This window comes from Saccopteryx leptura, chromosome 2, assembly GCF_036850995.1.
Source record: "Saccopteryx leptura isolate mSacLep1 chromosome 2, mSacLep1_pri_phased_curated, whole genome shotgun sequence".
Lineage (NCBI taxonomy): Eukaryota > Metazoa > Chordata > Mammalia > Chiroptera > Emballonuridae > Saccopteryx > Saccopteryx leptura.
This window is the reverse complement of record NC_089504.1, coordinates 242,914,461-242,942,187: the sequence shown is the minus strand read 5'-3', so window position 1 is coordinate 242,942,187 and position 27,727 is coordinate 242,914,461. Positions and strand designations below refer to the sequence as shown.

The 27,727-nt window shown below is 53.5% G+C and overlaps 1 protein-coding gene across 4 annotated transcripts; it reads right to left on the bottom strand.

The window, feature by feature from the left end:
- Positions 1–872: 872 nt before the first annotated feature.
- Positions 873–27,677, bottom strand: RASAL1 (RAS protein activator like 1). Of its 4 annotated transcripts, none has more exons than XM_066370845.1 (22): positions 27,554–27,677; positions 26,887–27,000; positions 22,840–22,896; positions 20,476–20,589; positions 20,254–20,315; positions 17,853–17,982; positions 15,752–15,833; positions 15,403–15,534; positions 12,942–13,030; positions 12,278–12,395; positions 11,984–12,158; positions 11,529–11,593; positions 11,110–11,222; positions 10,145–10,337; positions 6,857–6,994; positions 6,171–6,315; positions 4,844–5,016; positions 3,627–3,764; positions 3,393–3,528; positions 2,588–2,708; positions 1,705–1,781; positions 873–1,446 (listed from the first exon to the last, which is right to left on the bottom strand). In XM_066370845.1, exons 1-22 carry the CDS (start codon positions 27,649–27,651, stop codon positions 1,307–1,309), a joined length of 2,610 nt encoding a protein of 869 aa, XP_066226942.1. In that variant the 5' UTR covers positions 27,652–27,677; the 3' UTR covers positions 873–1,306. The 4 variants fall into 4 exon arrangements, with proteins under 4 accessions (XP_066226942.1, XP_066226941.1, XP_066226943.1 ...); XM_066370844.1 differs by having other exon boundaries at positions 11,966–12,158; positions 27,554–27,676; XM_066370846.1 differs by having other exon boundaries at positions 11,966–12,119; positions 27,554–27,674.
- Positions 27,678–27,727: the final 50 nt, after the last annotated feature.

The window sequence follows — 27,727 nt, the reverse complement described above, 5'->3', positions numbered from 1 at the left end:
TGAGAGCCTCTGGGAAAATATGGAAGAACGCTGGAAGACAACATGATCAGCTCCTTGGGACGTCAGACCCCCAGCCTTCACCGTTGGGGAGGACCAGGTTCTGTCTAGGGAGAGACCGGGACAGAGATCCCAGGAACAGCAACAAGCTTTTCTGCTCAGCCTTTGCAACATATCGGAATGCCCAGGTGGCTGTTGTGGATGCTGCGGCTCCAAGCGACCCCTGCTGACCACCCGTGGGATAGCGCGGCATCCTGGTCTAGCCACTTTCTCCCCAGCCAGGTAGCTTCAATTTCTGTTCCACCCTAGTCACATAAAACCGGAAATGAGTCCTTGGAGGCCCTTCCCGTTCTGCCAGTTGGGTGTTTCCAAACATTTTATCCTGTGTGACTCATTTTCAAACAAATTCTCACCTCTAACCCTAATATATAAAATTGCCCAGGCCTGTGATCCTCAAATCTCGTGTTCATCCACATCACCTGAGGAACTAAGAATCCTGAGTCCTGCCCTACACTCCTTTGGTTTCTGATGCAGTAAATCTGCCTGGAGCCCAGGGATCTGCATTCCTCGCAGACACCCCAGGGGAAGGGGATTGGGCCTCAGTCTGAGAAACCCTCCCTGGCTCCTGGGCTACCTCTATGGAACCCAATTTGAAAATCACACATCTAAGTCACTCCTTCCTCATTTTATACAAGGTAAACTGAGGCTCCAGGAGGGGAAAGGAGGCTGGCCCAAGGTCTCCCGGACTCCAAGGGTCTGAGACTTGTACACTGGGTTCTGAGCCAGTTCTTCCTAAGGGCACCTGATTCTGAAAGCTTGTGGTTAGGACCGTCAGCAAAGGGCAGGGTTCAGGAGGATCAATGAAGTTACAGTGATTGGCAGACATGAAAACAGGAAGGACTGAGCTGGTTTAGTGCTTGTCTGGGGCAACAAGGCCATGTGGGCAGCAGGGATTCAGGTATAGCTGTATCCAGCAGCTCAGGGTCAAGCTGGCCTTGTTGGTGTGGGTAGGGGCCAGTCCAATGAAACAGATCTCAGGCTGAGCCAAATGAGTCAGGTTCCTTATCCCAGCCACCCCGACCTGCCTCAACCCAGACAGTGAGCCTCATTCAGTGCAAGGCTGGCCCCTTGCTTCCACGCTCCAGGTTTGGGGCTTAGAACACCTGGGACTAGCTAGCAGATCTCCAGAGGGCTTCAACCCACAGGATCGTGAGGTACAGGACAGCCACAAGGAGACTCCTGGGCCAGGGTACACTGAAACGGGCCCAGTGGCGCCTTATTCTTCTCCCAGGCTGGCTGTGGCATTTTGTCAGGGCCAAAGGGGACCTGGGACCAGCTTCCCCCGCTCCTGCCGCTGGAACTCCTCGTGGGCTTGATCCAGATCTGCAAGCACCTCCAGCAGGTGTGTAGCGGCTTCTCTCTGCTGGGCCAGGGCATCAGGATAGGCCCCTGGGAGGGAGACAAGGGGGCCACAGGCAGGCTTAGCCAGGCCAGGGAAGATTGCCACCACCACAGCTTTATTGGGCTCCAGATTTGCCATGTGCCCTGAGAATTCTAAAACTTCCCAGAGCCCACACACACAGACCCCTGGCCTGCTGGTGGGCTGGAAAAAGGAGAGTGACTTTGAGGACACAAGAGTGTACTTGGCAAGTTGTGGGAGGTGCCAGAGAGGGCAAAGGAAAGGGTCCTCCTTAACTAAACCCTTACCTTCTGTGGCACTGGTGTCCTTCCCTGTGTCTGCCTCTGGACTTGTATCCATGTAGGATTCCTCCAAGAATTTTATCCTAGAAGTTGAGGAAGAGAAAGACAAGGCTGATCCCTGAATCCCAACTTTACTCTCTACCCCAGAGATTCTCTGCTGGTTGCAGGAGACCAGCACCACCAACACCCTCATCACAGCCAGCATTTACAGGGTCCCAGACACTATTCTAGGCCCTTCACATGAATTCACTCCTCCAGTTATCACAAAAACCTCACCTGAGGTAGGTACTTACTATCAGCTCCATTATATTGATGATCACTGAGACACAGAGAGGTAGAATAACTTGCCTAAAGTTGCACAGCATCATAATAGTTACCGTTTAATGAAAGTTAGTGATGTGGACAGGCACCTACACAGAGCTTTACCTCCAGACAATCCCATGAAGTAGGTTCTATTACTAACCCTAGTTTCCAAATGGGGAAACTCAGGTACAGATAAGGTAAGCAACTTGCCCAAGATCACACAGCCAGTAAGTGGCCAGGCTAGGATTTGAACCCATGCAGGCCAGCTTCAAAACCGACTCTGTAATGAGTTGGAACAAATCTCTGTCACTGAATAAATAACAGTGATCCTGAGGCCAGGAGGGGGAAGGGATACATCCAAGGTCTGTTCCCATGTCTCTGGAGCCCCAGGTATTAAAAGATGCTAATATCCTGTTCTGCATTAGGGCCCACCTGAGGATGCTTCCCCATCCTCACCTTGAGCTTGTCCTGCCCCTACCCCTGCCCCTGCCCCAACCTCAGCTGGTGCACATGGAGAGAATGACTAAATGAACAGGGGAGGCCAAAGTGGTCATAGGGGATGAAATTGGGTGAGAGGGGCACCCACCTGAGCTGGTCCCGCCCCAGAAGCAGCTGCCGGTATATCATCTGGGTCTCAGCATCGGGGTCCAGAGGGTCACTCCAGTCTCCCAGGGTGACAGCTGAGTGCGTGCGGCTGCAGCCAGCAGCTGAGGGGACACAGCATCATCAATTACCCCTCCTATTCCCCCTCCAGAAGCCTGCATAGCAGGCTGTCAGCAAGCCCTGCCTCTCTGCTTCTAAAATCACTCTGTAAACCTATTTCCATCAGGCCCCACTGCCTGTACCCTCAAGACTCTAGCCAGACTGAACTTTTTAGTCCTTCTGCTGCCTGTCTCCAGTCCAGGCCTTTGCTCTCAACATTTGCTCTGCCTGCAACATTCTTCCTTACCCCATCCCTGAATCCAGTTTCGCTGCCTCGCTCCTACTCTTCTCAGATCACATCTAAGCAGCACCTCCTCCAGAAAGCCCTCTTGATCTCCTACCCTGGGGTTTGGTCAGAGGCATTCTTTGGAGTCTCAAAAACCTCATCTTGGCACTCGGGCAGTGGTATTACAAGTGTCTGGTTATTCTCTTGTCTTCCCTGAAAGCAAACCGGACACCTGCCTGTGTACCACAGATGTCTGGAGCATAGTAGGTGCTTACAAAATACTGTAATACCTCACGTTGAACCTCACAAAGCCCTAGGAGGTAGGCGTTGTTATCAACCCCACTTCACATTTGAGGAGACTGAGGCATAGAGAGGTTAAGTTACTTGCTCCTGTCGCACAGCCCGCCAGACAGCTGATTGACAGATGGGGAAGGCGGAGCCTGAGTCCGCCCTGCCCCCTCACCTGAGCGCTCCGCCTGGAGGCAGCAGGTCCAGCGCACGCCACGGAAGGCACCCGGGTGGCAGGCAGCCAGTTTGTCGGGATTGGGAGCACTGGCCTTCCGCAAGGCCGACAGCCATTGATTCAGCTCGTTCACATTCTGTAGGGAGTGCGGGAGAGTGCGGTCAGGGGCGAGGCAGGACTCAGGGGACGCCTCCGTTCCCCCCACCACCACCAACCACCCTTGCGGTACCTCACCTTGCACTGGAGGTAGGTGGTGTGCAGTGTCTCCGAGCCGTCCTGCGTCACCACCTGCATCACGTGCGGCAGCTGGAAGGCGCCCTCGTCCACGCGCTCCACGGCGCGGATGTGCGACACGGGTATTGAGGAGCGCACCTGGGAGGCCAGATGGTCACTGCAGGGTGGGCTGGGGGCCCGAGCCCGGTGCCGCCCCAGGGGCAGTTTCTTCTGTGTGCCTCACGGGGTGTCCCGGAGGGTGGGGACATTCAACCCCGTGTACATGTGATCTGTGTGCGTGCATGTCCACTCAGCTGTTCCATCAGCCCTGAAGTCCTGCCCCATCACTGTCTAAGTAAATGACAACTTCTCTGGACGTCAGTTTCTACCACCATCATCCTTGTCACCACTGACATGGCACTTGGGATGTGGTTATCAGCACTTCACATTTATCAATTTATTTCATCATCCCAACCCATTTTTGAAGCTGGGTCTATTACTCTTCCCAATTTGCACATGAGGAAACTGAGGCACAAGAGAATAAATGACCCTCCCGGGGTCACTCATCTGGTGGAGCCAGACTTGGAATCCAGGGAGTTGAACTCCAGAATCTACACTCTGCTGACAGAATAGAAATGTTAGCGATGACTATTTCTGGTGCGTACACAGAAATGGGCAGATTCCAGTATGTGGCTCTGCTTGTGCTAGACTCAAAAGGCAGCCCCATGAGAACAGGGATTCTGTCTTGTGGACTGCTGCATCTCCATGCTTAGAACACTGCGTGGTACATAGTAGGCACTCAATAAATGTTTGATGAATGAATGAGTGAGTGAGAGAATGCCTGGATTTGTGTTCCTAACAGCCGGACATATACTTCTGAGTGAGCATATGTGAGTCTCAATGGTATATGGGCATAGAGCTGATTAGGAACAGCTGAGGGTGCTTAGACATTGTCCCCGTCCTGTGCATGTCCACATCTGGGAGGGTATGTCCAGGCCATTCCAAGTGCACATTCTGAAGGATGTTTGATGGTGAGTGTGTGTAAGTGTATGCCTGTCCTTGGCCTGGGCCCATGTTGGCCCAAGGGTGTGAGCAGAGCCTGGCATGAGAATTTGAACTTGCCAAAGTTACTATGGGGCCTTGCCTCATCCTAGGCCTTTGTCCCTCTGGATGCAAAAGGGCCACTCTATGAGAGAGACCAGCACAGGAAACCCTTCCACTGTGGACTGCAGCCCCACCTGCCACTCAGGACTCTTGGAGTAGGAGAGGGTCTCCCCGCTGAGCCAGAAGTAACGCTTCTTGAAGGCAAAGCGTGTGGCCAGACTGCCAGGCTCCTCCTTACGCTTCAGCAGGTAGCCTTCTCGAACAGTCACCGAGGGTGGGACCAAGGCCCTGGCTGGGCCCCCAGCCTCTGAGAAATGAGGAGGGGGGAAAGTGAATTCTTCCTGTCCAGGAGGCATGCTCAGGCCTCCTCTAGAGGCAGGAGGATGAGTCCACTGCCCTGTTCACCTCCCCCCCCCCCAAAACACACACACACACACATACACTCCAGGGAATGGTATCACTGATGTGGGCAGGGAGCACACAATTGGCCTTGAGCCCTCTCCTACCTGAAAAATCTGCAGGCAGCCAGCAGGGGGAGCCACGCCTTATGGAGTCAGTCCTGGGAGTGACTGAGATCCAATCACCCTCTGGGAGCCCAGACCAGGCTCCTCACCAGCACCACAGGGACCTACCTCTCCAAGCCACAACCTCCACATTTCAGCAGGTTGCTTCTATGTGACTCGGACCCAACTATCTCATGATCAAGGCACCACATTGTGATATGGACTCAACCCCAACTCTGCTTAAAGCTGTCCTGTGGCTCGATTTCACTACAGGTCGAAGCCAAAATCCTTCTCACTGCCTACAAAGCCCCACTCAGTCTGGCCCCCTCATCTCTCCTTTGTTCCACCTCATTCACTCTTCTTCACTAGCCTCCTACTGTTGATCTCTGTTCCCCACCTCAGGGCCTTTGCACATGCTGTTCCAGACCTAGAACACTCTTCCCCAGGAGCCTCATGGCTTACTCTCTGCCCTCTTTCAGATTTTTAATTTCACTCTAGTGAGACTACTTCTGGCCACCCTATCTAAAAGTTTGACCTGTCACCCTCACGACAACATTCCTTTCCCTCCTCTATTTTTTCTTTTTAGCTCTTGTCACTTCCTAACACACCATGACTTGCTAATTTGTCTTATTTACAACCTGTTGTCTCCACTAGAATAAAATTCCAGAAGAGCAGGAGTTTCTCCTGTCTTGTTCACTGTTGTTTCCCTAGCACATGGAACAATGCCTATTCCCTAGTAGGCACTTAATAGATATTGTCGATTGCATGGACAACATGCCACAATCCCTACCCACATCTCCACATTGGCTGGAATGGCACAGTAGGTGCCAGGAAATGTTAGTTGACTGACTAGCTGACACACAGGTCCACAGTCTCAGTGCTATGGGTGGGGTAAGGGCAGGTCCCAAGGGTTTAGGGAAGTGACAAAGCCAGACATGGCGGGGCCACAGGAACTCACCCTCCTCCCCACCCACGTCCACCAGCTCGTCCAGGAAGTCTCTCACACGTGAGATGCTGTGCAGCAGGAAGGGGTGCAGGGGGGCCATCCACAGCTCCTTGCCCTGGCCCAGCTGCTGGCCCAGGTTTCCGATGCTCTGCACAGCCTGGAAGAAAGAAGCAGGAGACGCAGGGCCAAGGTCACTGTGGACCTCTGTAGACCCAGAACAGAGCCCTGGAGTCCTGGCGCCCACATCAGTATTCAAAGAAAGAAGACTCATAGCAGCACCTGCTCCGGGCAGTGTCTGTCCCTCCCTTTGGACAGATATACACCCCCAGTGCCCTCATTGTTCTGTTCCCTCCCGAGCCCCAGTCCACCTACCCAGGACTGCCTGATCTTTTCATGCATACCCTGGAGCCCATCAGAACCTCAAAATGTAACCCCTTGGCAAAGCATGGTCTAATTAATACTAAGGTGTGAATGACTACTAGAGCTTGCTTCTCACTTTCCTCCTGGAAGAGTTGGGTCTTTGATTCAAAAGAAGAAAGTAGAGAGCATAATAAATGCCTCCAAGCTCAGGATGGACGCTAAGGGTGGTGTCTCAGACAGGTTTCTCTGAGTCTCACTTGGGTCTTCTGCAGGTCTGGCCTCCCTGCTCTGTTCCTAACATGCTGTCCCTTGGCTCAGAGCACCCCCACAGCTGGCACCTTGGCAAGCAGCAGAAGTGAGCGGCTGGTCTGGGGGTCCGCGTGCTGGTCCCGGAGATCAAACAGCTTTGGGGTGAGGATGGCAGGTGCAAAGAATCGCAGGAAGAGAAAGCCACTTGTGGCCAAGTACTTCACGTCCTGCCAAGAAAAGCAACAGGTGAGAGGGGGCCCCCAAACCCCTTTCCCTGCTGGGGAAACTGAGGCAGCCAGGACTACAGACTGGTGGTGCAAGAGGAAGTGAAATGGGAGGTGCATCCAGAGGTCATTCTGGTCTGCCAGGAGGCTTTTCTTCTTGGGGCCTCAGTTTTTCCATATGCAAAATGAAGTAGTAATACCAATACTGCACAATCAGATTTAGCCAAACATCCTTGGAGTCTGCTGATGTCACAGTCCTATGAAGGAAGCATCATCATTATTCCCATTTTACAGATGAGGAGGCAGAAGCTCAGAGATGTCAACCAACTTGCCCAAAGTCACACAGCTGATGAGTAACAGAGGGAGGATTCAAACCCAGATCTATGATTTATGATAATGAACAGTGACAGACCAGATACTTCTCTGTACATTTGTTTATGTGATACTCACCCCAGGCGGTATTATAGCTCCATTTTACAGAGGAGGCAACTGAAACCCCACGAGGGAATGTCACTTGCCCCAAGCCTCACAGTTGTAAATGGCAGAGCCCAAATTGGGCCCAGGCAGGATTCAAACTCTCAGCTCTCCACCACACTCTCTTGCATTCAACACTCGCTACTGTGGAGCACTCCCTGAATGTCAGGAACTAAGCCTGAACTATCACATTTAATCTTCAAAAATCCTGTGGGGGAGAAACTATTACCTTCTTTTTCTAGATGAGGAAATTGAGGCTCAGTAGTGAACTCAGTTGTACTGACTCCAGAGCCTGTCCTGTGTGTACCCCAGCCCCCAGCCTCTGCCCTGTATAGACTCTAAGGTGTGGTGCCTGTCCATGTGAGTCCCAGGCCTGGCCACCTGCAGGCAAGCCTAGCTCCCCCAGGGCCACAGACGGGACTCAGAAAGAGGGTGTGTCTCCATCCTGGGTGCACTGGCCTCCCCTGAGCCACGCCTCACTCACCTCTCACACTTGCCCAGCTATATTTAGCCTGAGAATGTGCTCCAGGGTTTATTTAGGGGGTGTATTCACACATGAGACAATACCTTCCTGGGAATGTGCCAGCTCCCTGGGCCACCTCAGCCTGGATAGTGAGCCCTGCCAAGGGCTGTGTACCTGGAGCTTCCTAGAAGGAGGGCGCTTGTCTGGAACCGAAACTGCCCCCAAAGTCTACCACCCCTCTCCCACCATAGTCAAGGGTAATTTTAGCTTTGGCATCAGCCCATGACTTCCTTCCTGCTTTCTTGAGAAGGAGGAACAGGTGTCAGAAAGGGGCTCCCCTGGGTTCCCCTGACCCCACCCACCCTAGAGGCCCTGAAAAAGTCCCTATTCCCTGCCAAGGCCTTTCCCACTGTGGGACTGAGAACTGTGGACGCTAGGGTGTCACTAATATTGGCTCCGCCCACCAGGGCCAAGTTGTCTGGGGCACTGGCCTCTCCTTCTCTTCCCTCCTCCCTGCCACAGCTGTGTTCCACTTAGCACCTCTGCAGGGAGAGCCCAGCAAAGTGGGGAGTAAATCAAGCCATGTCCTAGTTTAGAGGGCACTCCTCAGCAGGGGTTGAAAGGGAGGAAGGAGAGACCGCGGCCCAGAGTTGAGGTCTTGACCAAGGCTCTCTCCCTCTCTGGGCCTCAGTGTCCCCATCTGTAAGCAGAAAGTGGGGAGCAATGTGGCATAAACCAAGAGCTCTTAACCCAGGCTCCAGGGAAGGGCCATTACATCCCCAACATTTAAATCTTGGATCCTTCTGCAGAGGGGACCCGAGTCCACATTTCTGTTATGACAGCACAGGGTAAGTTTGCCTCACTTGATGTCATTCATGAGCAAGGATATCAGCCATCTGGAAGTGTGCTGAGCATTAAACCCAGGGATCTCAAACTAATAACCGACGGGCCCGTCCAGCCGCAATTGTGTAATGGTTGGCTCAAAGTGTTGTTTTGTTGGAGTTTCTCAGGTGATTAACTGCCAACATTTTTTAAATGATTGATCTCATATAAAATCCAGAATGTTGGCCCTGGCCGGTTGGCTCAGTGGTAGAGTGTCGGCCTGGCATGCAGGAGTCCTGGTTTCGATTCCTGGCCAGGGCACACAGGAGAAGCGCCCATCTACTTCTCCACACCCCCCTCCTTCCTCTCTGTCTCTCTCTTCCCCTCCCACAGCCAAGGCTCCATTGGAGCAAAGTTGGCCCGGGCACTGAGGATGGCTCTATGGCCTCTGCCTCAGGTGCTAGAATGGCCCAGGTTGCAACAGAGCAACGCCCCAGATGGGCAGAGCATCGCCCCCTGGTGGGCATGGGTGGATCCTGGTCGGCACATGTGGGAGTCTGTCTGACTGCCTCCCCATTTCCAACTTCAGAAAAATACAAAAAAAAAAAAAAAGTCCAGAATGTTGGCTTAAAAAAACACACAAAAACCTCTGAAGATCTGGCAATAACTGATTGCCCAGAGCTGTCCCCTTTAGACAATATATGGGAGTTCCAGTTTGCCACAGTCCCTACCACTCCCTACTGCCCCACACCCTGACTGTTTTGTTCTTTTACCTCACCTGCCTAAACCCTGCAGCACCTGAGTTTTCAAATTTTGTATCAATCTTGGAAAAGCACTAGCTCATGCAGAATTTATATTTAGACTTTATTTTTGGGTGTTGGCTTTTGAACGCCTTCCTCTCCCCTCCCCCCCCTCATGTGCACGCATGCACAGACACATCTAGAATTAAGGAAGCACTCACTTTGTGCCATACTGTTTTTTGGCAGTTGTAAGCTTAAAAGCATAGATTCAGGAGCCAGCACCTCCTCTTATTAACTGTCATTTCACCTCTCTGGGCCTCAGTTTCCTTCTCTGTAAAATGGAATAATATTTGGTGGATGTGAAGACTAGATGAGGTAAAAAATATGTAAAACAAGGTCTGGCCCCACGGCAAGGGCTGCATATAGTAATACTGTTGTTGTTGTTGTTGTTGTTATTATTACTGTTATCACCCCTGTGGGTCCCAGGGCCCCCTCAGGAATGTTGTCACCACTTCTGCCAGGACACAGAGTACGTTAGCATGGCAGCCTAGTTTCTCTCCCACCTCTGCCCAGACTTTCCACATGACCCTGGACAAGCTACTGCCATCCTCTGCCTCAGTTTTCCCACCTGCTCAATGGGAACACCTGGCCCACCTTGTGCTCTGCCTGTGGGAAGCGCTCCTCCACACGCCGACGCAGCTGCTTGAAGGCCAGGCGCATGGCAGGCGGGCAGCGCCTGACGGAGCCCACGATAGCATCCACGATGGGCCCCAGGTAGCCCGTCAGCAGACCCAGGCTGGCCTCCCGCACGTGCTCCTCGGAGGGCGTGCCCTTGAAGGAGATCCTCCTGGGGAAGCAAGCGGAGCGGCTCTGCCCGGGAGCCCAGCCCTGCCCACGCCTAACCCTCCAGCGGCCCCACTGGGCCCAGACAGCACCCACCTTCCCATCCCACCTTCGCATTCCTCTTCTGATGCCTGCCTTCGGAGTGGTCGGAAAGTGTGGGCAGCACGTGCGGGGCGGGGCCCAAAGTAAAGGTAAGACCCTCTCTTGTCCCCACCATGGTCCCTGATGATTACCCGGTAGCCAGCTCTCACGGCCTGGTGGGAGCAAGCCCGCTTGCCCTGGCTGGAGTGGGGAAGTGTCCCAGAAAAAGAAGAGGAGCCCACAAAAAAGCGGAATGACCCCCAGCCACTGCTCTGCTTGGTCCAATCTCATCAAGCACTCCAGGACCCACCTCTGCACGCAGGCGCACGCAGGCCCTGCCCCAGGCGCCCCAGCCGCCACGTAACAGAAATACCTAGCACTGTGGACTATTAGTTAAAGCAGGGCTGTGCGTGTTTAACTCAGTGAGTTCTCTTGGCCCCACAGGGGTAAAGTGACATGCACACCAGTGGCGGCAGAACTGGGATTTTAAACCAGGAGCTCAGATTTCCAAGTCCTGCCCAGAACCGCTTCACTAGGCAGCCTAAGGGCAGAGGTGCTCACAGGCGAGACCTTGAGGTGTAATGCAGGGCTCCTGAGGGGGTGGCAGGTGGCACGGACCCAGCCTGACACGGCTCCGGAGGGGATAAGGGGGTTGTCTGGGGGTCAGGGTTCTCCCGCCCCTTGGCTCTGCTCACTTGGAACGGCTCAGGTCCATTTTGCATGGGTCCAGCTCAATGTACTTCTTTTCTTCGAAGACGCGATTAATCACCGGCTTCAGGACTTCGTGCAGGTAGGGCATGCCCACGAGCTGGGGGCAGGGGGCACCACACGGGGTGGGGCTGAAGGTGAGGCCAGGGCGTGCCCGTGAGCTGGGGGCAGGGGCACCATGCAGGGAGAGGTTCAGGGCAAGGCCAAGGCACATTCAAGGATGGGGTGACACCACAACCCTGGGTGCCACTCAGGGTGAGAGGCCAGGCACCCATCACCAGAACTCCTGCTCAGCTACCCGCTGCCACTTGAAGTCAGCCAAGCTCTGGGGTCCAGGTAAACACTGGGAAGGAGGTCCCCTTGACGAAGCCGCCATCGCCCCCCCCCCCATGCTCCGTGTACTCACCTTCATGAACTGTTCCATGGACTTGGATGCCAGGGAGTTGGAACGGAAGAGGGTGTTGGGGTCGGCTGGGAGGGCAGAAGGAAGTGTTTTCTGGGATTTGGAGGGGCTGATACACCACACCCCACCCACCCAAGAAGGAGGTCAGGATCCTTTCAGCCTCAGCAATCGAGGAGACCTGTAACATCAACTCCATTCACAGTACTGAGTCCCTGGGTGGTTAAGTGACCTGCATAAGGTCACACAACTCAAGAGTAACAAAAACCAGCTGGCTGGGATGCACAGTACAGGAAACCCTCCATGCACATGTGCACACACACACACACACACACACACAGGAGCCTCTGCTCTCTGCCTGAGAGCCTGCCTTGGTCCCCCAGAATCCCTCTGCCAACACATCATTGGGGAATGATGTCTGAGAGGTCATGCAGGCAACTCACTGGTCCGTGCCAACTCACGCCGGGTAAGATAGTCCAGAAAGGGCCCAGCCAGACCCTGGCCAAGAAAGAGCTTCACCAGCTTGGTGGCGAGGTCCTGGCGGCAGTCCCCCAAGGTCAGCTCCTCCAGAACAGCCAGGGGGCTAGAAACATCCTCCTGGGCAAGGACAGGAGGCAGGAGAGGTAGCCTGGGGCCCTGGGACTCCAAAGCGGAAGAGCCCAGTTAGCTACCCCGAAGCAGGGGGAGGCCAGGACCCAGCTCCTCCCCCACCCCCGGTTAGACCCCCAGCGTAACTGCCTGTATGACGCACCCACCTCTGCCGGCCCCAGCACAGACGCCATGAGCAGCTCCCGGAGTGGCTGGTAGCACTGTGAGGGCAGGACGCGGTCCTCGACGAGGCGCACCTTCAGCCGCAGAGCGCCCAGGTTCCCCCTGACCGGGAAAGATCACAGGTATGTACATTTGGAAGTATATATGGGCAGACACCTAGAGCCAAGATGGGCAGATGTGAACACAGGTAAGGAGCATGAATATTTGCAAAACTACATGAGTGTGGACAGGTGTCTGCAGGTGTGACAGGTGTGGCCAATCTAAACAGGTGTGAACAGATATTGACAGTTATAAAAAGGAATGGACAAGTGCAGACAGTGTGAACAGTGTGACCAGTATAAACAAATGTACAGGGATGGATTGTGTGAACAGGTGTGGATGGGTGTGAAGGACCCAGGGTTCTGATCACACATCAACAAGTGTGAACTGACATGTCCGCAGGTGGATAGGTAAAAGGTGAACTCATCTGGACATATATATATATAAACACACATTGCGAGACAGTCACAAACATCTGTTAAAGGAATGAACAAAGTGATATAGTGATAGCTTATGGGATGACGTGGGCATCCATGAGGACCTGCCGCAGACTGAAGATGGTCCCCAACATGATTCCAGCCTGGTCTCCTCCCTCAGCCTCACATTTACCCAGAATCCTCCTCAGCTCTGGTAAAGGGCAGGAGCCGGAACCAGCCATTGGGTGGGTTCTGCTGCAGGACCTTTGGGGTAAACTCCACCTGTTGGGGGGGGACACACAGACCCTAGGCTGAGCCCTGCCCCACTCCACCCAGCCCTGAAAGAAGAGTTCAGGCTGCCCACCCAAGGAAGGGTGGCATAGCCTGCCAGGGGCCCCTTCATCCTCCCCCACTGTATCCCATAAAGACAACAGCAGAAACACTCCCTCCCCCAGTCTCAAATGATTAATCCTGCCAGGGCACTGAGGACCTCCAGGAGCACTTATTTGAGGAAACTGAGGCTCAGAGAGGTAGATTGACTTGCCCAAGGTCACACAGCTGCTAGACACAGAATGTCAGACGGAGTATATTCTTATCTCTGTTCAGGGACACAACTGCATCTACCAAAGGCTTAAAGACAGTCCACAAGGCCCCCCATTTTAAAATAACGTTATACAGATGTAACTTACATCCCATACAATTCCCCTATTTAAAGTATATCATTCCATGGCTTTTAGTTTATTCAGATATGTGCAAACATCACTACTAATTTCAGAACGTTTCCTACAAGCCCTGCACAAGCCTGTTCCCATTAGCAGTCACTCCCCAGCCCCCAGACCCAGGCAACCACTAATCTATTTTGTCTTCATAGATATATTCACCCATGTAAACATCTCATATAAGTGAAATCACATAATGTGTGTGGGATTTTTTTCTTTTTTTGTACTGGCTTCTTTCACTTAGCATGTTTTCAAGGTTCATCCAGGTCAGAGCATGTATTGGTACTTTGTTCCTTTTTATGGCTGAGTGATGTTCCACTGTATGGCTATATCACCTTTGTTCGTTCATTCATTCATTCATTCATTCATCTGTTGATAGATATTTGCGTTGCTTCCACTTTGGCTATTATAAACAATGTTGCTGTGAACACTCCTGTATAAGTTTTTGTGTGGGCATGTATACTTTCTTGGGTAGAGACCTAGGAGTGGAATTGCTGGGTCATGTGGTAACTCTGTCTTTAACTGAGGTACTGGCAGCATTGCATAACAGAATCTCCCTCTTTTTTGCTCTAATCTTGGCTCCTTTCAAAAACTGTCAGCCCTGACATATTCCACAAGCACTGAGAGGCAGGGATAATCCCACCCATTATGCAGATGGGGAAATTGAGGCTCTAAGACAGTGGTAGTCAACCTGGTCCCTACCGCCCACTAGTGGGTGTTCCAGCTTTCATGGTGGGCGATAGCAGAGCAACCAAAGTATAAATAAAAAGATAGATTTAACTATAGTAAGTTGTTTTATAAAGATTTATTCAGCCCTGGCCGGTTGGCTCAGCGGTAGAGCGTCAGCCTGGCGTGCGGGGGACCTGGGTTCGATTCCCGGCCAGGGTACATAGGAGAGGCACCCATTTGCTTCTCCACCCCCCCTTCCTCTCTGTTTCTCTCTTCCCCTCCCGCAGCCGAGGCTCCATTGGAGCAAAGATGGCCCGGGCGCTGGGGATGGCTCCTTGGCCTCTGCCCCAGGCGCTAGAGTGGCTCTGGTCGCGGCGGAGCGACGTCCCGGAGGGGCAGAGCATCGCCCCCTGGTGGGCAGAGCATTGCCCCCTGGTGGGCGTGCCGGGTGGATCCCGGTCGGGCGCATGAGGGAGTCTGTCTGACTGTCTCTCCCCGTTTCCAGCTTCAGAAAAATACAAAAAAAAAAAAAAAAAAAAGATTTATTCAGCCAAACTTAGCAAAAATCCGACATAAAGTACTTGGTAAGTAATTATTACTATATGCTTTAACTTACTGTAACTCTGCTTTATAAATTTTATAAAGAAAAGTTACTTCCCTACTTTATAAATCACCATTACTGTGGAACTGGTGGGCGGTTAGAAAATTTTACTACTAACAGAGATACAAAGTGAGCGGTAGGTATAAAAAGGTTGACTACCCCTGGTCTAAGAGAAAGATCTTGACCCAATGCTTCCAGGAGTAGGACGTAAAGGCTTACATTCTAGAATCAGAGACCTGCACTCAAATCCTGTCTCCGCCATTTCTCAGTCATATGACCTTGGGAAAGCCACTTAGCCTCTCAGAACCTCAGTTTCCCCATCTGTAACATGTGGACAACAGTCCCAGTCTATTAGGGTGGCTGTGAGGGTAAATAAGGTTGTGCTGGAGAAGCAACTAGCCCAGGGCCAGCACACGGTCATCCCGGGTACTGTCAGCTCAGAATTAGAACCTGGGCCTACCCTGTGACCTTGTGGGCAGGTCTGGCTCCTTTGAGTGCCTCAGTCTCCTCAAGCATACAGTGGAGCAATAGGACTCCATCACCCTGGACCTGATGAGGCACACTTCACATCTACCCTTCTGAGCCCAGGATGCCCAGCCCACCTTCCCTTCCTGCCTCCTTGCAGGCAGTGGGGAGCCATGGAGAGTGTTGGCAGGGGTGCTCACCATGCCCAAGAAGTCATTCTTGCCCACCATGTCCCAGTCCCAGAGCTCCACCCGCAGTGGGGACTGGGCGCCTGGCATCTCCCGCAGCTCCAGCACCTCATCCCAGTGTGGGAAGCGGGTCTTCTTGATAGTCTGGGGGAGGGGCAAGGTAGAGAGGGCTGGCTGGGGGGGGGAGAGGGCTGACTGGGAGCCCACAGCTGGGGGGGGGGGAGAGGGCTGACTGGGAGCCCACAGCTGGGGGGGGAGAGGGCTGACTGGGAGCCCACAGCTGGGGGAGGGGGGAGACAGGGCTGACGGGGAGCCCACCGCCAGATGCCCCGCCCTTTCCCAGTACCCCTTCATCACTCACCGAAGTCTCCAAGCTCTGGCTGCCCCAGAACACACGTGCGAATGGGTCAGACGTACCAGAGATATCTCGGGGGGCCAGGTCCCTGGAGACAGATGAGGACACAAATGGGAAACACAGGACTCTCAAGGACCAAGACCCCAGCTAGACCTTGGAAAAGGGGTCTAGGGTGGACCATTCAAATGCCACTAGTTTCCACAGTAATGAACTGCTCCGTTGCAGGGACCCAGGGAGGAGTGCCCCTCCCCGTGCCTGTCCAAACCCGGCATCTTCCTATTGACTCATGCTACCCTACAAAGAGGCACTGATAATGCCCCTATTTTCCAGATGAAGAAACTGAGGCACATAAAAGTCAAGTCCTGCATGACTAAGCCCAGCAGGTGAAGCTGTAGTGGGGAGGGGAAGAGAGCTTCAGTTTCTTTGGGACCCTGGATGGATGGGAGACCAGATGCCAGGATTCAAACCTAGCTCTGCCATTCATTGGCTGAGTGACACTGGGGAAAGTCACTTCACCTGCCTGAGTTTCAGTTTCCTCATCAGGAAAATGGGAGTAAAAACAGACTAACCTCACAGGGCCAAGGTTAAAGAAGGTGGTATGTGTAAAAGGGCTTAGCATAGCAGCTGGCAGGTGGTGAGGGCTCAGCTCAGTCATTCATTCAACAAACATGCCCACACCTTCCCTAGGACCCAAGAAAAAGCATAAGGCAGGGACCCCTGCCTATGGTTGTCATAACAACCCAAAAGTCTCACCCTAGTCAGCCTTCCCATTCCTCCTTCCTGAGGTCCCCAAATCCAGGGACACCTCCTCCCTAGGGACTGCTTGTTTCCTCTTGCTGTTCCTCTCCCACCCCTGTTCAGCATCCAAAGCCTTCTTTGGTTTCCTAGGAGCCAGCCCAGTTGCTAAGCGACAGCAATCGGTCCCTTTCCTGTTGTAAGGATCCTGCACAGCCAAGTGGTTGGGGAGGAGGCCCTGGGCAAAAAGCAGATAAGGGACCCCTGCCTCATGCTGAGTCCTTTCTCCTGTCCCCTGCTCCCACCACCCCCGTACTTCTTCATCCAGACTCCAGGGATCCCCAGCTGAGTGCAGCAGAAATCTGGAGGTGGTGGGAGAGGCACAGAGAGGGCAAGAAAGGACTTCAAAGTCACACAGCAAGCTAGAAATAGACATCCTCCCCAACCTGGGCCTAAAAGTGATAGTTAGGGGAGTAAGGTGTGAAAAAAAAAAAGCAGAAAGACAAGATGGGGGATGAGAGGGAGAAAGTGTTTAAGGAAGCAGATGATGGAGGAGCTCAGAGAGAGAGAGAAAGGGGATTACAGAGAGACAAACAGGCAGAAGGAAAGATGGCTATCACATGAGCTGGTGCCCATGGATTGGCATTTGTGGGTTTTGCTGGTTCTGCATTGGGCTTCCTTCTGATGTTTCTTTGGGACAGGATCTCCCCTTCTCACTCCCAGCCCACATGAATTAGGTGGGCTCGTCCCTCCTTCCACTCCAGGGGTGAGCTTGTGACTCAGCCCTGACAAATCAGAGTTAATGCAATTGATTCAGAGACAGGCATATGCCCCAGACTGAGCCAATAAGAATTATTCCCAAAGCATTGGTTGGACACGGTGAGAGAGTTCTTTTTCAGTTGGAGCTGCCAAACTGTTAGGATGGCAGCTGAGGCTCTCTGCGGTCATCTTTGCCCCCACCTGGGGAGAGAGACTTAGAATGAAGCTAACACAAAAGTCACCGTTTGAGCACCTGGATACAGCCATGCCTGACACTACATGTCATTCATATGAGAGTCTGCTTAAGTCAGTATGATTTGGGTATCTACTGCTTACAATTTGATTAATACACCTCCACACTCATCTCTCTGGCCATCCTGAGTGTCTGGCCTTTGTTGCTGGTCACTGGGAACCCAACAAGGAGTTTTCTTGTGCTTTGACCTCAGGAAGATGCAACCCAGTGAGTTTGAACTGTTTGCCTATGTGGGATCCTGGTGGTGAGTCCAGAAGTGGCCCAGGATTAAGGAGTTCTCAAAGGCCAAGGGAGCTGGAGGCAATCAGGGGATTCCTGCCCATTCTCAGACGGTCACCCCTAACCCCACCGAGACCATACCTGGCCTTGAGCACGTGGCAGCGAACATAGCGGCCCCGCCCATCCTCGAGCATCTGCACAGCCAGATAGATTTCACCCTGCACCTCTGCATCCGGGTCCACACGACTCAGGTTAATCCAGCTATCAATTCCTGGGGGGCAGGGGGGACACACAGATGCTAGCATTTATTAAGCACCTATCATGTACTAGACATTGTGTTAACTTAAACATTTAATTAACATTTAAAATGTATTAAAGCATGGATTGTTCATGATAGCCTTCTGATGCAGGAGCTGTAATTATCCCCACCTCCAGAAGAGGAAAATGAGGCCCAGAGAGGGAAAACCTTTGCCCAGGACCCCACAGCTGGTTGATGGCAGAGCTACGATTTGAACACAGACAGTATTGTTCTAGGACCCATGCCCTTAACCATTTAGTCCCAACATACTCTTCCCTCAGAAAGATCCTGGGCATTCCTATCTCCGAGCCTTCGTGGGGACCATTCGACCTCCTGAATCAGTCAAGTCAATCTCAATGTCAATGTCCATCTGTCATTTCTCTAGCCCTTTCAGGACATGGTTCCATTGACATCTAGCTTCCATTGTTGTTACTGGGAAGTCATTTCAGCCTGCTCATGCTCTTGGGTAAACGGTTTATCTTTCCTCTCTAATTGCAAAGACTACGCCTTTGATGTTCGGCAGGTCCCCCTCCTTCTCCCCATGTGTCTAAATAAGGATTTTTTTTTTATTCTGCTTAGTACAGGTTATGCTTCTCCTATTTATAAAATCATGTTCTTTCTTGATTTCTGGGAAATTCCAGGTCATCCAACTTTTTCTTTTTTTTTCATCATTTCTTCTCCCCATTGTCTTTTTCTCATTATTATTTCTTCTCCCAATTGTTTTCTATTCTCTCCTTCTAGGACTCCAATTAAATGCATGTTGGACCTTCTTGGTTATGTTCTATATCTCCAAACCTCTCTCTTCTCTTTTCCTTCTTGTTTCTCTGGGCTAAAGTCTAAATCATTTCTTCAGATCTCACTTCTAGCTCACTAGTTCTCACTGCTGCTCTGAATGATCTGCTGTTGAAATCACCTACTTAGTTGTTAACCTCAGTAATCATACTTCTTATATTTAAAACTTTGATTTGGTCCTTTTTTAAGTCTGTTTATTTTTTTTAATGTATTGTGGTTATTGCTGGCCCTTTCTGGTGATTACATTTTTTTATTGGCTTAAATATTTTCTTTTTATTCTCTTTATCATAATTACAAAATCTAAAGTCTTTGTGGGTCTAACTCTGAGGGCTATTGTTTCTGCTGACTCTTACTCATGGTGGCCCACATGGCTCAGGTGAGAACACAGGTTCCAACATTTATTAAGCACCTACCATGTACTAGGCATTGTGTGTGTGGTAATCTTTGATTGTGAATTCATGTTTGTTTGATCTCATTTTGTGGGAAACCTAACATGAGAACACTTATTCCTGGAAAGGAGTGGTCCTTGCTTATTCTGGGCTTCTTTAAGGATCTTGGTCTAATGGGGAAGTCTTGGGGTCAATACTATCTACCTTGGCCCTAGCTCAGGATTTGGTCTGTTGCTGTTGCTCATCACTCCCTGTTAGGTTTTACTCATGACTGGGGGATGGGAGAATGCTGAGGTATGTTTCTTCTTTACAGAAAGTTCAACGATGTATTAGAAATCCCATCTAATTCAGGATCTCACTGTTATATGGCAGGAGGACGTTTCTGAAGATGCTACTGGAACTGAAAGCTCCATCTCACCTCTCTCTATCTCCACTCCTACCCACAAGTCCAGGATGCCATCAGCTTTCTCCCACTTGGTTATTGCACAGACTACAAATTGACCCCCAGATCTATTCCTGTCCCACTGTGATCTAGTACCCACAAGGCAGCACAGAGATTTTCTGAAAATGTATCTAATCTCTCCTGTCAGTTCATCCCTCCTATAATATGGCCCAATCTCTTCATTGTCTTTCTCAAGGACTATCAATGGCTCCCTAGTACCTCCAGAGAAATGTTCAGACTCTGCTCTGCCCCCTAGTGCCTTCTCTAATCAACCCCCACCAAATACTCCATCTTGCCTGACCTACACTTGACCCTAGAAGAGAATCCATAGAGATGCACCTTAGCATCTTTGCCAAAGAGCCTTTAAGGACCATCTCATTCCCCTTTCTCCAGAAATCCTTCTCTGACCACACTGCCTGCCTCTCCATATCTACTCTCATATCAGTAATGTTCCACATACCTCCACCCCCATGTTTCTGTCCTGTTTAAAAACAAACAACAAAATACTTTTCCACTGCGGGCTCTGTACTTCCCCTTGCAAATGCCCTTGCAAATGCCCATACTGGGCATGGCCACCCCCTCTTCCCTCTGCCTGGCTGACGACCAGTGCCCCTCGCCCACCTCGGGGGTCGGCTGTGATAGCCTCCTTGCTCAGCGAGATCTTGCCAATGATGTCATCATGCCTGTGGAAAGGTGGGCAGGTGACGGTCCAAGTCAGGGTCCCCTGCCCCGCCCATGGAGTAGTAGGGACAGACATCAAGGGCTGGGTAGGTGGGAGGGTACTTTGTTTTGGGGTGTCCACCTCCCCTTGAATACCCAGGCTTGGGTCCCCAGCACACACACCCCACAGTATCCTCGTCCAGCACATAGAAGGCCAGATGGTGGAAATCCAGCGGCAGGTGCACCGTGTACTCCTCCCCCCAGAAGGGACTCAGGCTCCGCCAGACAGTCGCTGTCCTACAAAGGGGCACAGGGGACTGAGGGCACTTGGGCCATACAGGCGGCAGACACCTGGGCACCCAGACTCACACACACACACACACACACACACACACTCACTCCCACGGGAATACTCGCTGAAACAGAGACACTCACAGATACACCAAAGAAGCCAGAAACACATTCACACCTACACAGATACACATATGCAGCCTCAGAAATTTCCAGAAATACATACCTCTGTGTTTCTACATACCAACACATGTAGACACACACAGAGAAAACACATATTCACACAAAAACAGGCAAAAAAGTGCTCAGACACACACAGAGACTCACAGACACACACTCACATGTAGTTATACACAGCAGATACAACACACAAACACACAATGACACGCAATTCCAGCTATCCATTCATTCATTCATTCACTTCATAAACACCCCAACTGTGTGCCAAGCCATATGGGTTAAGGGGGATTAGAGGAAGAGATGCCAAGGTCCGTGTTCCCACAGAGCGCCCCTCAGCAGGCAGTGCTCTCTCCTGAGCCTTATGACTCAGTGAGAAAAGTCCTCTTATTGTGGTTAGCTCCACGGTGCTTGGTTGGGTCTGGGTGTGGGGATAGAAAGGTTCAAGAAAGGCTTCTTCAAGAGCTAGTCTGGCAAATGGGGAGAGAGGATGAGGACAAGTATTCCAAATGGCTGGAGTGGCATGTACAAGGGTCCTGAGGCAGGAATGAGCTTAGTGAGTTTGAGGAACAGTAAGGTGCTGGCTGGGAAAGGGAGGAGAGTGAGGGGTAAGACCATTAAGTCAGCAGGAGACAGAGCAGTCAGTAAGCAGTGGGGAAACACAGGAGAGTTGGGGACCAAGACAGATTCGGAAACAGACACAAGCAGAGATCATCTTCACGCGACACCCCTGAAGACACACTACCTTTTAACCAACAGGGAACAAAGGACGTACTTCAAAGAACCTACTTGTTCAGTAAAGACACACCCAAATTTTTAGCTGCAAAATTTGGTTTGCACACCTGCCACGCCTCTCCTCCTTCCTTTCACACACTCTTCCCCAACAGAATGTAAGCTTGTGCACACATGTGTATGCACACACACGCGTGCACACATACATACAGGTACACTGTCTTCTAATTCCGCCAAGGGCACCACCATCAGACGGGTCCTTCTTCCCAAACACCCTCTTCCTCCTGGCCTGGCCTTTTCCTGGCTGGATGTCCCCCAGGCTCCCTGGCTCCTGAGCTGACACATTTCTCAGAGCCCAGAGAGGGGGAGACAGCGGCCAGGGTAACACAGAAAACCAGTGCGCAAATTTGCAAAGCACAGGGAAAACGATGGGGGGTCGGCTGGGGTACTGTGGGCTGACCTTCCCCTATGTGAGCTCCCCTCCCCCAGCTCCCGGCCCATCTGGACCAGAACCCTCGCCAGCAGCATCCTGAATCCTGCTGTCTCCATAGGAACCAAGGCCTCAGCCATCCGCCCACCTACACCCCTCAGACCTGCGGGGGCTGAGAGCTAGCTGTCCCTTGAACGGCCTGCGGGGGTGGGAGCCAAGCATGACCCAGCCTGATGTCCCCCTGCCATGACTCACTCACACGCCAAACACCCTCACATCCTCACGTGTGTTCACATTGGTGCCTGTGTACCCAAATAAGCAGGCTGTGGTGCACACGTGTGTACAGGACAGCCCACGTGTGTGTACACACACATCTACACACACACACAGACCACACACTCGGACACAAAGTGACCTTGTGAGCCTGCATACCCACAGGGACACACACATCTGGACACCAGCCCTCCAACACCCGCAGGCACACTCACAAGCAGACCCAGCTGGGCACACGCACACATACACACACACTCCCTGGTGCCCACAGCACCCGGCAGGCCCGGAACCAACCAGCCCAGCCAAGCATGAGATGCCCGCCCCCGGGGAGGCCACCATGGGAGGCACAGGCTGGCAGCCGCTGAGTCAGCCCCAGGAGCCAGCAGGGACATCAGCAAGTCCAGGGGAAGCTGTGGGCCAGTTGGATGGGGAGAGGAACTGGCAGCCAAAGCTGTCGGGTCCTGAGCCAAGGACACAGAGCACCCCCATCAAGCCTGCATGTTCTCCCCTGGGGTAAGCAGGGCCCTGCCCCAGCTCCTCTATTCCTGTGAATTCTTGTGCCAGGACTCTCGGGTATAGAAGGAGCCCCTCCCCCCTCCCCTGCCCTGCTCTCCTGGCCCCAGGCCAGGCTCTCCACTCCTCACCTGGCCACCACCTCGTCATCGACTTTCACTATGCAATAGGGGTCACTGCTCCCAGACCTGCGGAAGGAGAAGGTTCACCAGGGGCATTGAGAGGGCAGTCATGGGTGGAAGCCCCAAGCTACCTTCATACAGAGGCACAGCTGTGGCCCGGAGAGGGGAGCGGACTTGCCCAGGGTCACACAGCAAGTGCAGCTATGAGGCAGGACCTCAGGGGACCAGCAGGAGATGTCGTGTCTGCACAGCCCACCCACTGTGACCCTGACCCACCGCACATGGGCTCCCTGGGTGTCCACCCACAAAAATAGAACATTGAGGCACAAAGCAGCAAGTTCAGAGTCTCAGTCCCAGGAAATCCAAAACAGAGGTCACAAGTGTGTGCTGGGGAGTCCCCTGGCTTCCCCACTGCTGACTGTGGGACCCTGGCAAGTCTCCTTCCCTCTAAGGACCTCAGTTCCTCTGCTCTATAAATCAGGCATAATATTAATGCACACCTCCTGGGGCCATTGGAGGACCTGAAGAGACAATGCACGGTGGGAGGCATCACCCCAGAAGTCTCCCCCCAGGGGCCTTAGCGCACCCTCTGGGATGAGCATTGCCCTCCCCAGCATGTCATTTTAATGGGATTTCTCTGGGGAGGGGACACACATTGCTCAGCTTTCAGAGAGGATGGACCTCAGCAGATCTCTCTGCAGGCACAGCCCAAGGCATCCAGACCTCAAAACTCAACCAACAGGACAGATGTACCCCATCCCCTTCAATAGCCATGAGCCATTGGCCAACCAAAGCCAGCTCCATCCTCGCTTCGTAATAAGAGTTACCAGTCCATCCCATCTCCTCCCTTTGTCCCATCACACAGGCCTCCTCTGTCTTCCATCAAGCCCAGTGCAGCCACAGGGCCTTTGCACTTGCTATTCCATCTGCCGAAGACACTGTCTCCCACCCTGTCATGGCTGGCTTCATCCTATCATTCAGATCTCACTCTCACCTCTCTGACCACCACTGTCTGGTGTAAAAATGACCTCCCATGCCTCTGAGCATCTGAAATCATCCTGTCTTTGTTTTTTTTTTTTCTGTGTCAAGTATCTGTCTCCCAGCTCCCTGAAACTTCTGAACTGTGAGCTCCTTGGGGGAGGACCTGTATCCCCCTGCCCCACCCCACCTGGCAGAGTCAGGACCTAAACCCAGGTCTGTAGGGCTCAGTGCACATGTTCTTAACCAAGGCCACCTCCAGACCTGCTCAGGACTCCTTCCCTACATGTCCCCCTCCCTCGACGCCCCAGCCCCTACCCTCTCTCACTCTGCCACCCCCTCTCGGTTCAGCTTGTCACCAATCCATAAACGCCTCAGGAATTCCAAGAAACCAGGACACTGGCACCAGGAGCTGGGTGTTTGTTTGCTGGCTGAGCTCTCCCTGTGCCTCAGTTTCCTCTCTGGATTCCTACCCTTAGCCCCCTTTGCTGGGTGCTCCAATGCCTTTGTTTTCCTATCTGGTCCCCATCCCTGAACCCTCAGCTTGAGCGGTGGCCTGAGTCGCTGAGTTCCAGTCTAGGTTCTCACCTCTGATCCCGCTTCTGTGTAGTGCCCTAGGCTGAGTAACTCCAAGGGCCTCAGTTTCCCCACCTGGCTCCAACCCCCTGGGTGCCTCGGGCTGGGTAATCCCCTACATCTCATTCTTTCTCTGGGTTCTCTATCCCTCAGCTTTTTCAAGATAGGCTCCTTTTCCTGAGTTTTCACAGCAGCAGATGTGGGCTGGGATCCCACCAGCAAAGGGCTGGGGGACACGCCCCCTCCTGTCGACCCTGCCTGACCCCCAGCCCCTCAGGGGAGCCAAGCTCATACGTCAGCTGCGGGGCTCTGACGCACAAGGGCCTTATCAGTCTCCTATCACGTAGGGGCAAGAATGGCAGAAGGCAAGAGTGGCGGGAGGGGGCTGTCCCTTCCAGACCTTCAATCTCTCCAGACCCTTGGCCTCTCCCACAGCCCCTGCCCCACCTTGAGTGTGGGAAAGCGGGCCCACAACTATTCCCTGCCCAGTCTGGTACCTGCACGGGAGCAGTCAGGCTTCCAATCCCAGCCGCATGGCCTTAGACAAGTGACTTAGGCTCTCCGGGCCTCAGTGTTCCCATTTGTAAAATGGAAAATGCTAATAGAATCATAGGATGAGTTAAGCCTATAGCCTGGCCCGTAGTCAGCCCTCAGGGGTTTAGAGCTGTTGTTATTAAGGATAATAATAACTCTAAAATTATGCACTGAGTCTTCCTCTTATACCAGGTCCAACCCCCCTCCCCCCCAGAATCTGGTGAGGCTTCAGCCGAATCAGACCCTTTTCCTTGAGAGAGGAGAGAGAATGCACCACATCTGCCAGTCCCCGCAGGTGGGGAGATCCCCGCATGCTCTGCAGAGAGCCCCTCTGAAGAAGAAAGCCAACAGCTAAGGAAAGCGAGGCAGGGTGGCTGGAGCCTCAAGTGGGACATAGTGACTCCCTGCCCGAGCTCTAGGGTCAACCTCAGAGCTCATCTCATCTCAGGAATATGGCTGGAGGAGGACAGCCAAGGGCCCAGGCACGACTCAACCCCTTCCTCAGGAGAGGCAGGAGGAGCTCCCCCGTGGCCCTCCCCGGGGCTGGCTGGGGGGAGACAGCACAGGGACATGGAAAACTGGCTTCAGGAAGGGCGTCCCCTCAGCCCTCCACCAGCCGCGAGGCCCCCGCTCCTGGCCTCACTGCCCCACGGGTTCTAGAACCTCTCCATCTCGGAGCTCTGGGAGGACATCTGAAAGGGCAGCAAGGGGGCTTGTCAGGATACTGGATACTGCGTTCGTTAGCGCAGCAAGCCCGCTGTCTTGACCTGGGGGGGGGGGGTGTTTATCTGGGGTCTCTGATGAGGATGGAGGGCTCTGTAAGCAGCTCCCCCTGACACAGCTGCTGTGTTGGGGAGGGGGGCCATGAAATCAAAGGCGGGGTACTCCTTGCTGGGGGGCCACAGCTGGGGGAGGTAGGACAGAGCTAAGCCCCAGCCTCTACTTGTGCAAAGGCTCAGAGTCCAGGTCCTGCTTACCCCCGCCGTGGGGTCAACCCTAACAGGTTCTCCACCCTCACAGCTGCCCAGGGCTTGGAGACCCTGTCCAGAGCTCCCACTGCACCGATGGGAGACTGAGACTCAACAGAACCAGGGTCAAGGTCAAACAGCTCATGTCCTGCCAAGGATCCCATACCAGTCCTAGGTGCCAACACCCTCGGAGCCCCTTCTGGGCCCCAGGCCAAGCAGGAAGGGGACCCCTCCCACCATTCTGCTGACTTGGCAACTGCTGACTCAGCCCAGGGGAAGCAGACAGAGCCAAGGACTGGTACTCAGGGGGCCCAGGAGTTCTCCAGCCCCAGCACACCTGTCTGGGGAGGGGGTGGCAGAGGGGGCGTTGGCTCTTCAAGCCTCTCAGCATTCAGGAAAGGCCCACCCTGGGCTGGGAGCTATAGGTTGAGAAGCTCAAGGCTCAAGGGGACCTCAGTTTCCCACAAGGCTGGATAGCTGGCCATCTGGTGACGCTCTGCAAACCTAAATCCCAGATGCACACAGAGGAATGCTGGGGCCATCTGAATCCTCCGCCTTTTGAGACTCCTCCCCAGGGTTCTGTTGACAGAAGCCCACCCAAGCCTGGAGAAGCCCCACCTCCGACACCTGCCTGAAATAAAAAAGAACCATCCCCCATCATGCCCCTCCCCAGCTTCGACAGAATCCGACCCTCCAATCTCCAGCACTGACGCTCTGGAAGACCCCGTTTTGTACATTCCAGGAACAAAGTCATCCCCCCCCTTCCGGGAAGTGGGGAGCAGACATCTGCTAAGTCTGGGCGCCCCCTCCCACCAGGACAGCGATGAGCATGGGGTCTGTCCCGATGAAGGCCCATCTGCCCCAATACGGGGTCTTAGGGTCTTAGACAAGCACATCCTGCCCACTTCCCCGACTGTCCCTGGCACGCGGAATGGGCGACCCCCACCCCACCCCATGCTGCATTTGCCTCTCACTCCCGGCTCGCCCCCGGAGTACTCACACGTCCTTGGCGGGCAGCGCTCGGCCCTCCACCACGCGGACGTTCAGGGAGCTGCTCTTGGCCATGGCGCCCAACCCCAAACTTTCCGGGCTGGAGGGCGCCCAGGTTCTGAGGCTGGACCGCGGGGGGAAGAGGAGGGAGTCTACATGTCACCAGCTGCGAGCCTGCCGCCCTGTCCCGGGGTCCCAGTGCCACCTGTCCGAGACGCGGGTAGCTGAACGGGAGCTTTTCGAGGGAGGAAGGAAGGATAGTTGTCCGGGGAGGGGGCGCCTACTCCCGGACTCTACAGGTAGGAGCCGTGCATGGAGCAGGCAGAGCACGCAGGGAGCATCGCCGGCTTTTGCCTCCTAGTCTGGAGCTCCTGGTGGGCGGGCAGGGCGGGCAGAGGGCGGAAGGGGGCGGCCCAGGGCCCTCCCCTCAATCCGTCGGGTCCCCGGGCCCCCTCGCGCGCTCTCTGCTGGCACCCAAGCCAAGAGCACCGGAGCGCACCGGCCGCGGATACCAGGGCGCGCCGAGGCTGGGACTGCCAGGTGGGGAGCGGCCCACGGCCATGATGGGCGTGGCCAATGGTTCCTGGTGAGTTGGCATTGGGCTCAGAAAACGTGGTGTGTCCCCTGCCTGCCCTCCCTTCAACACATTCACATCTCCCCAGGCCTCCCCTGCCTACCATCCCGGCGCCACCTCCGCGGTCCGACCACTCTGCTCTGTCCCGGAGCAATTTCCGCGGCCAGCGGGAGGTGACGCTAGTGAGAGAGAGTCGCGCATTCCTCGGGGGTCCGTTCAGAGCCAAAGGGAGGGGCCTTAATCATCCCCTTCCATCTTTTAGTTTCCAATTAAACCC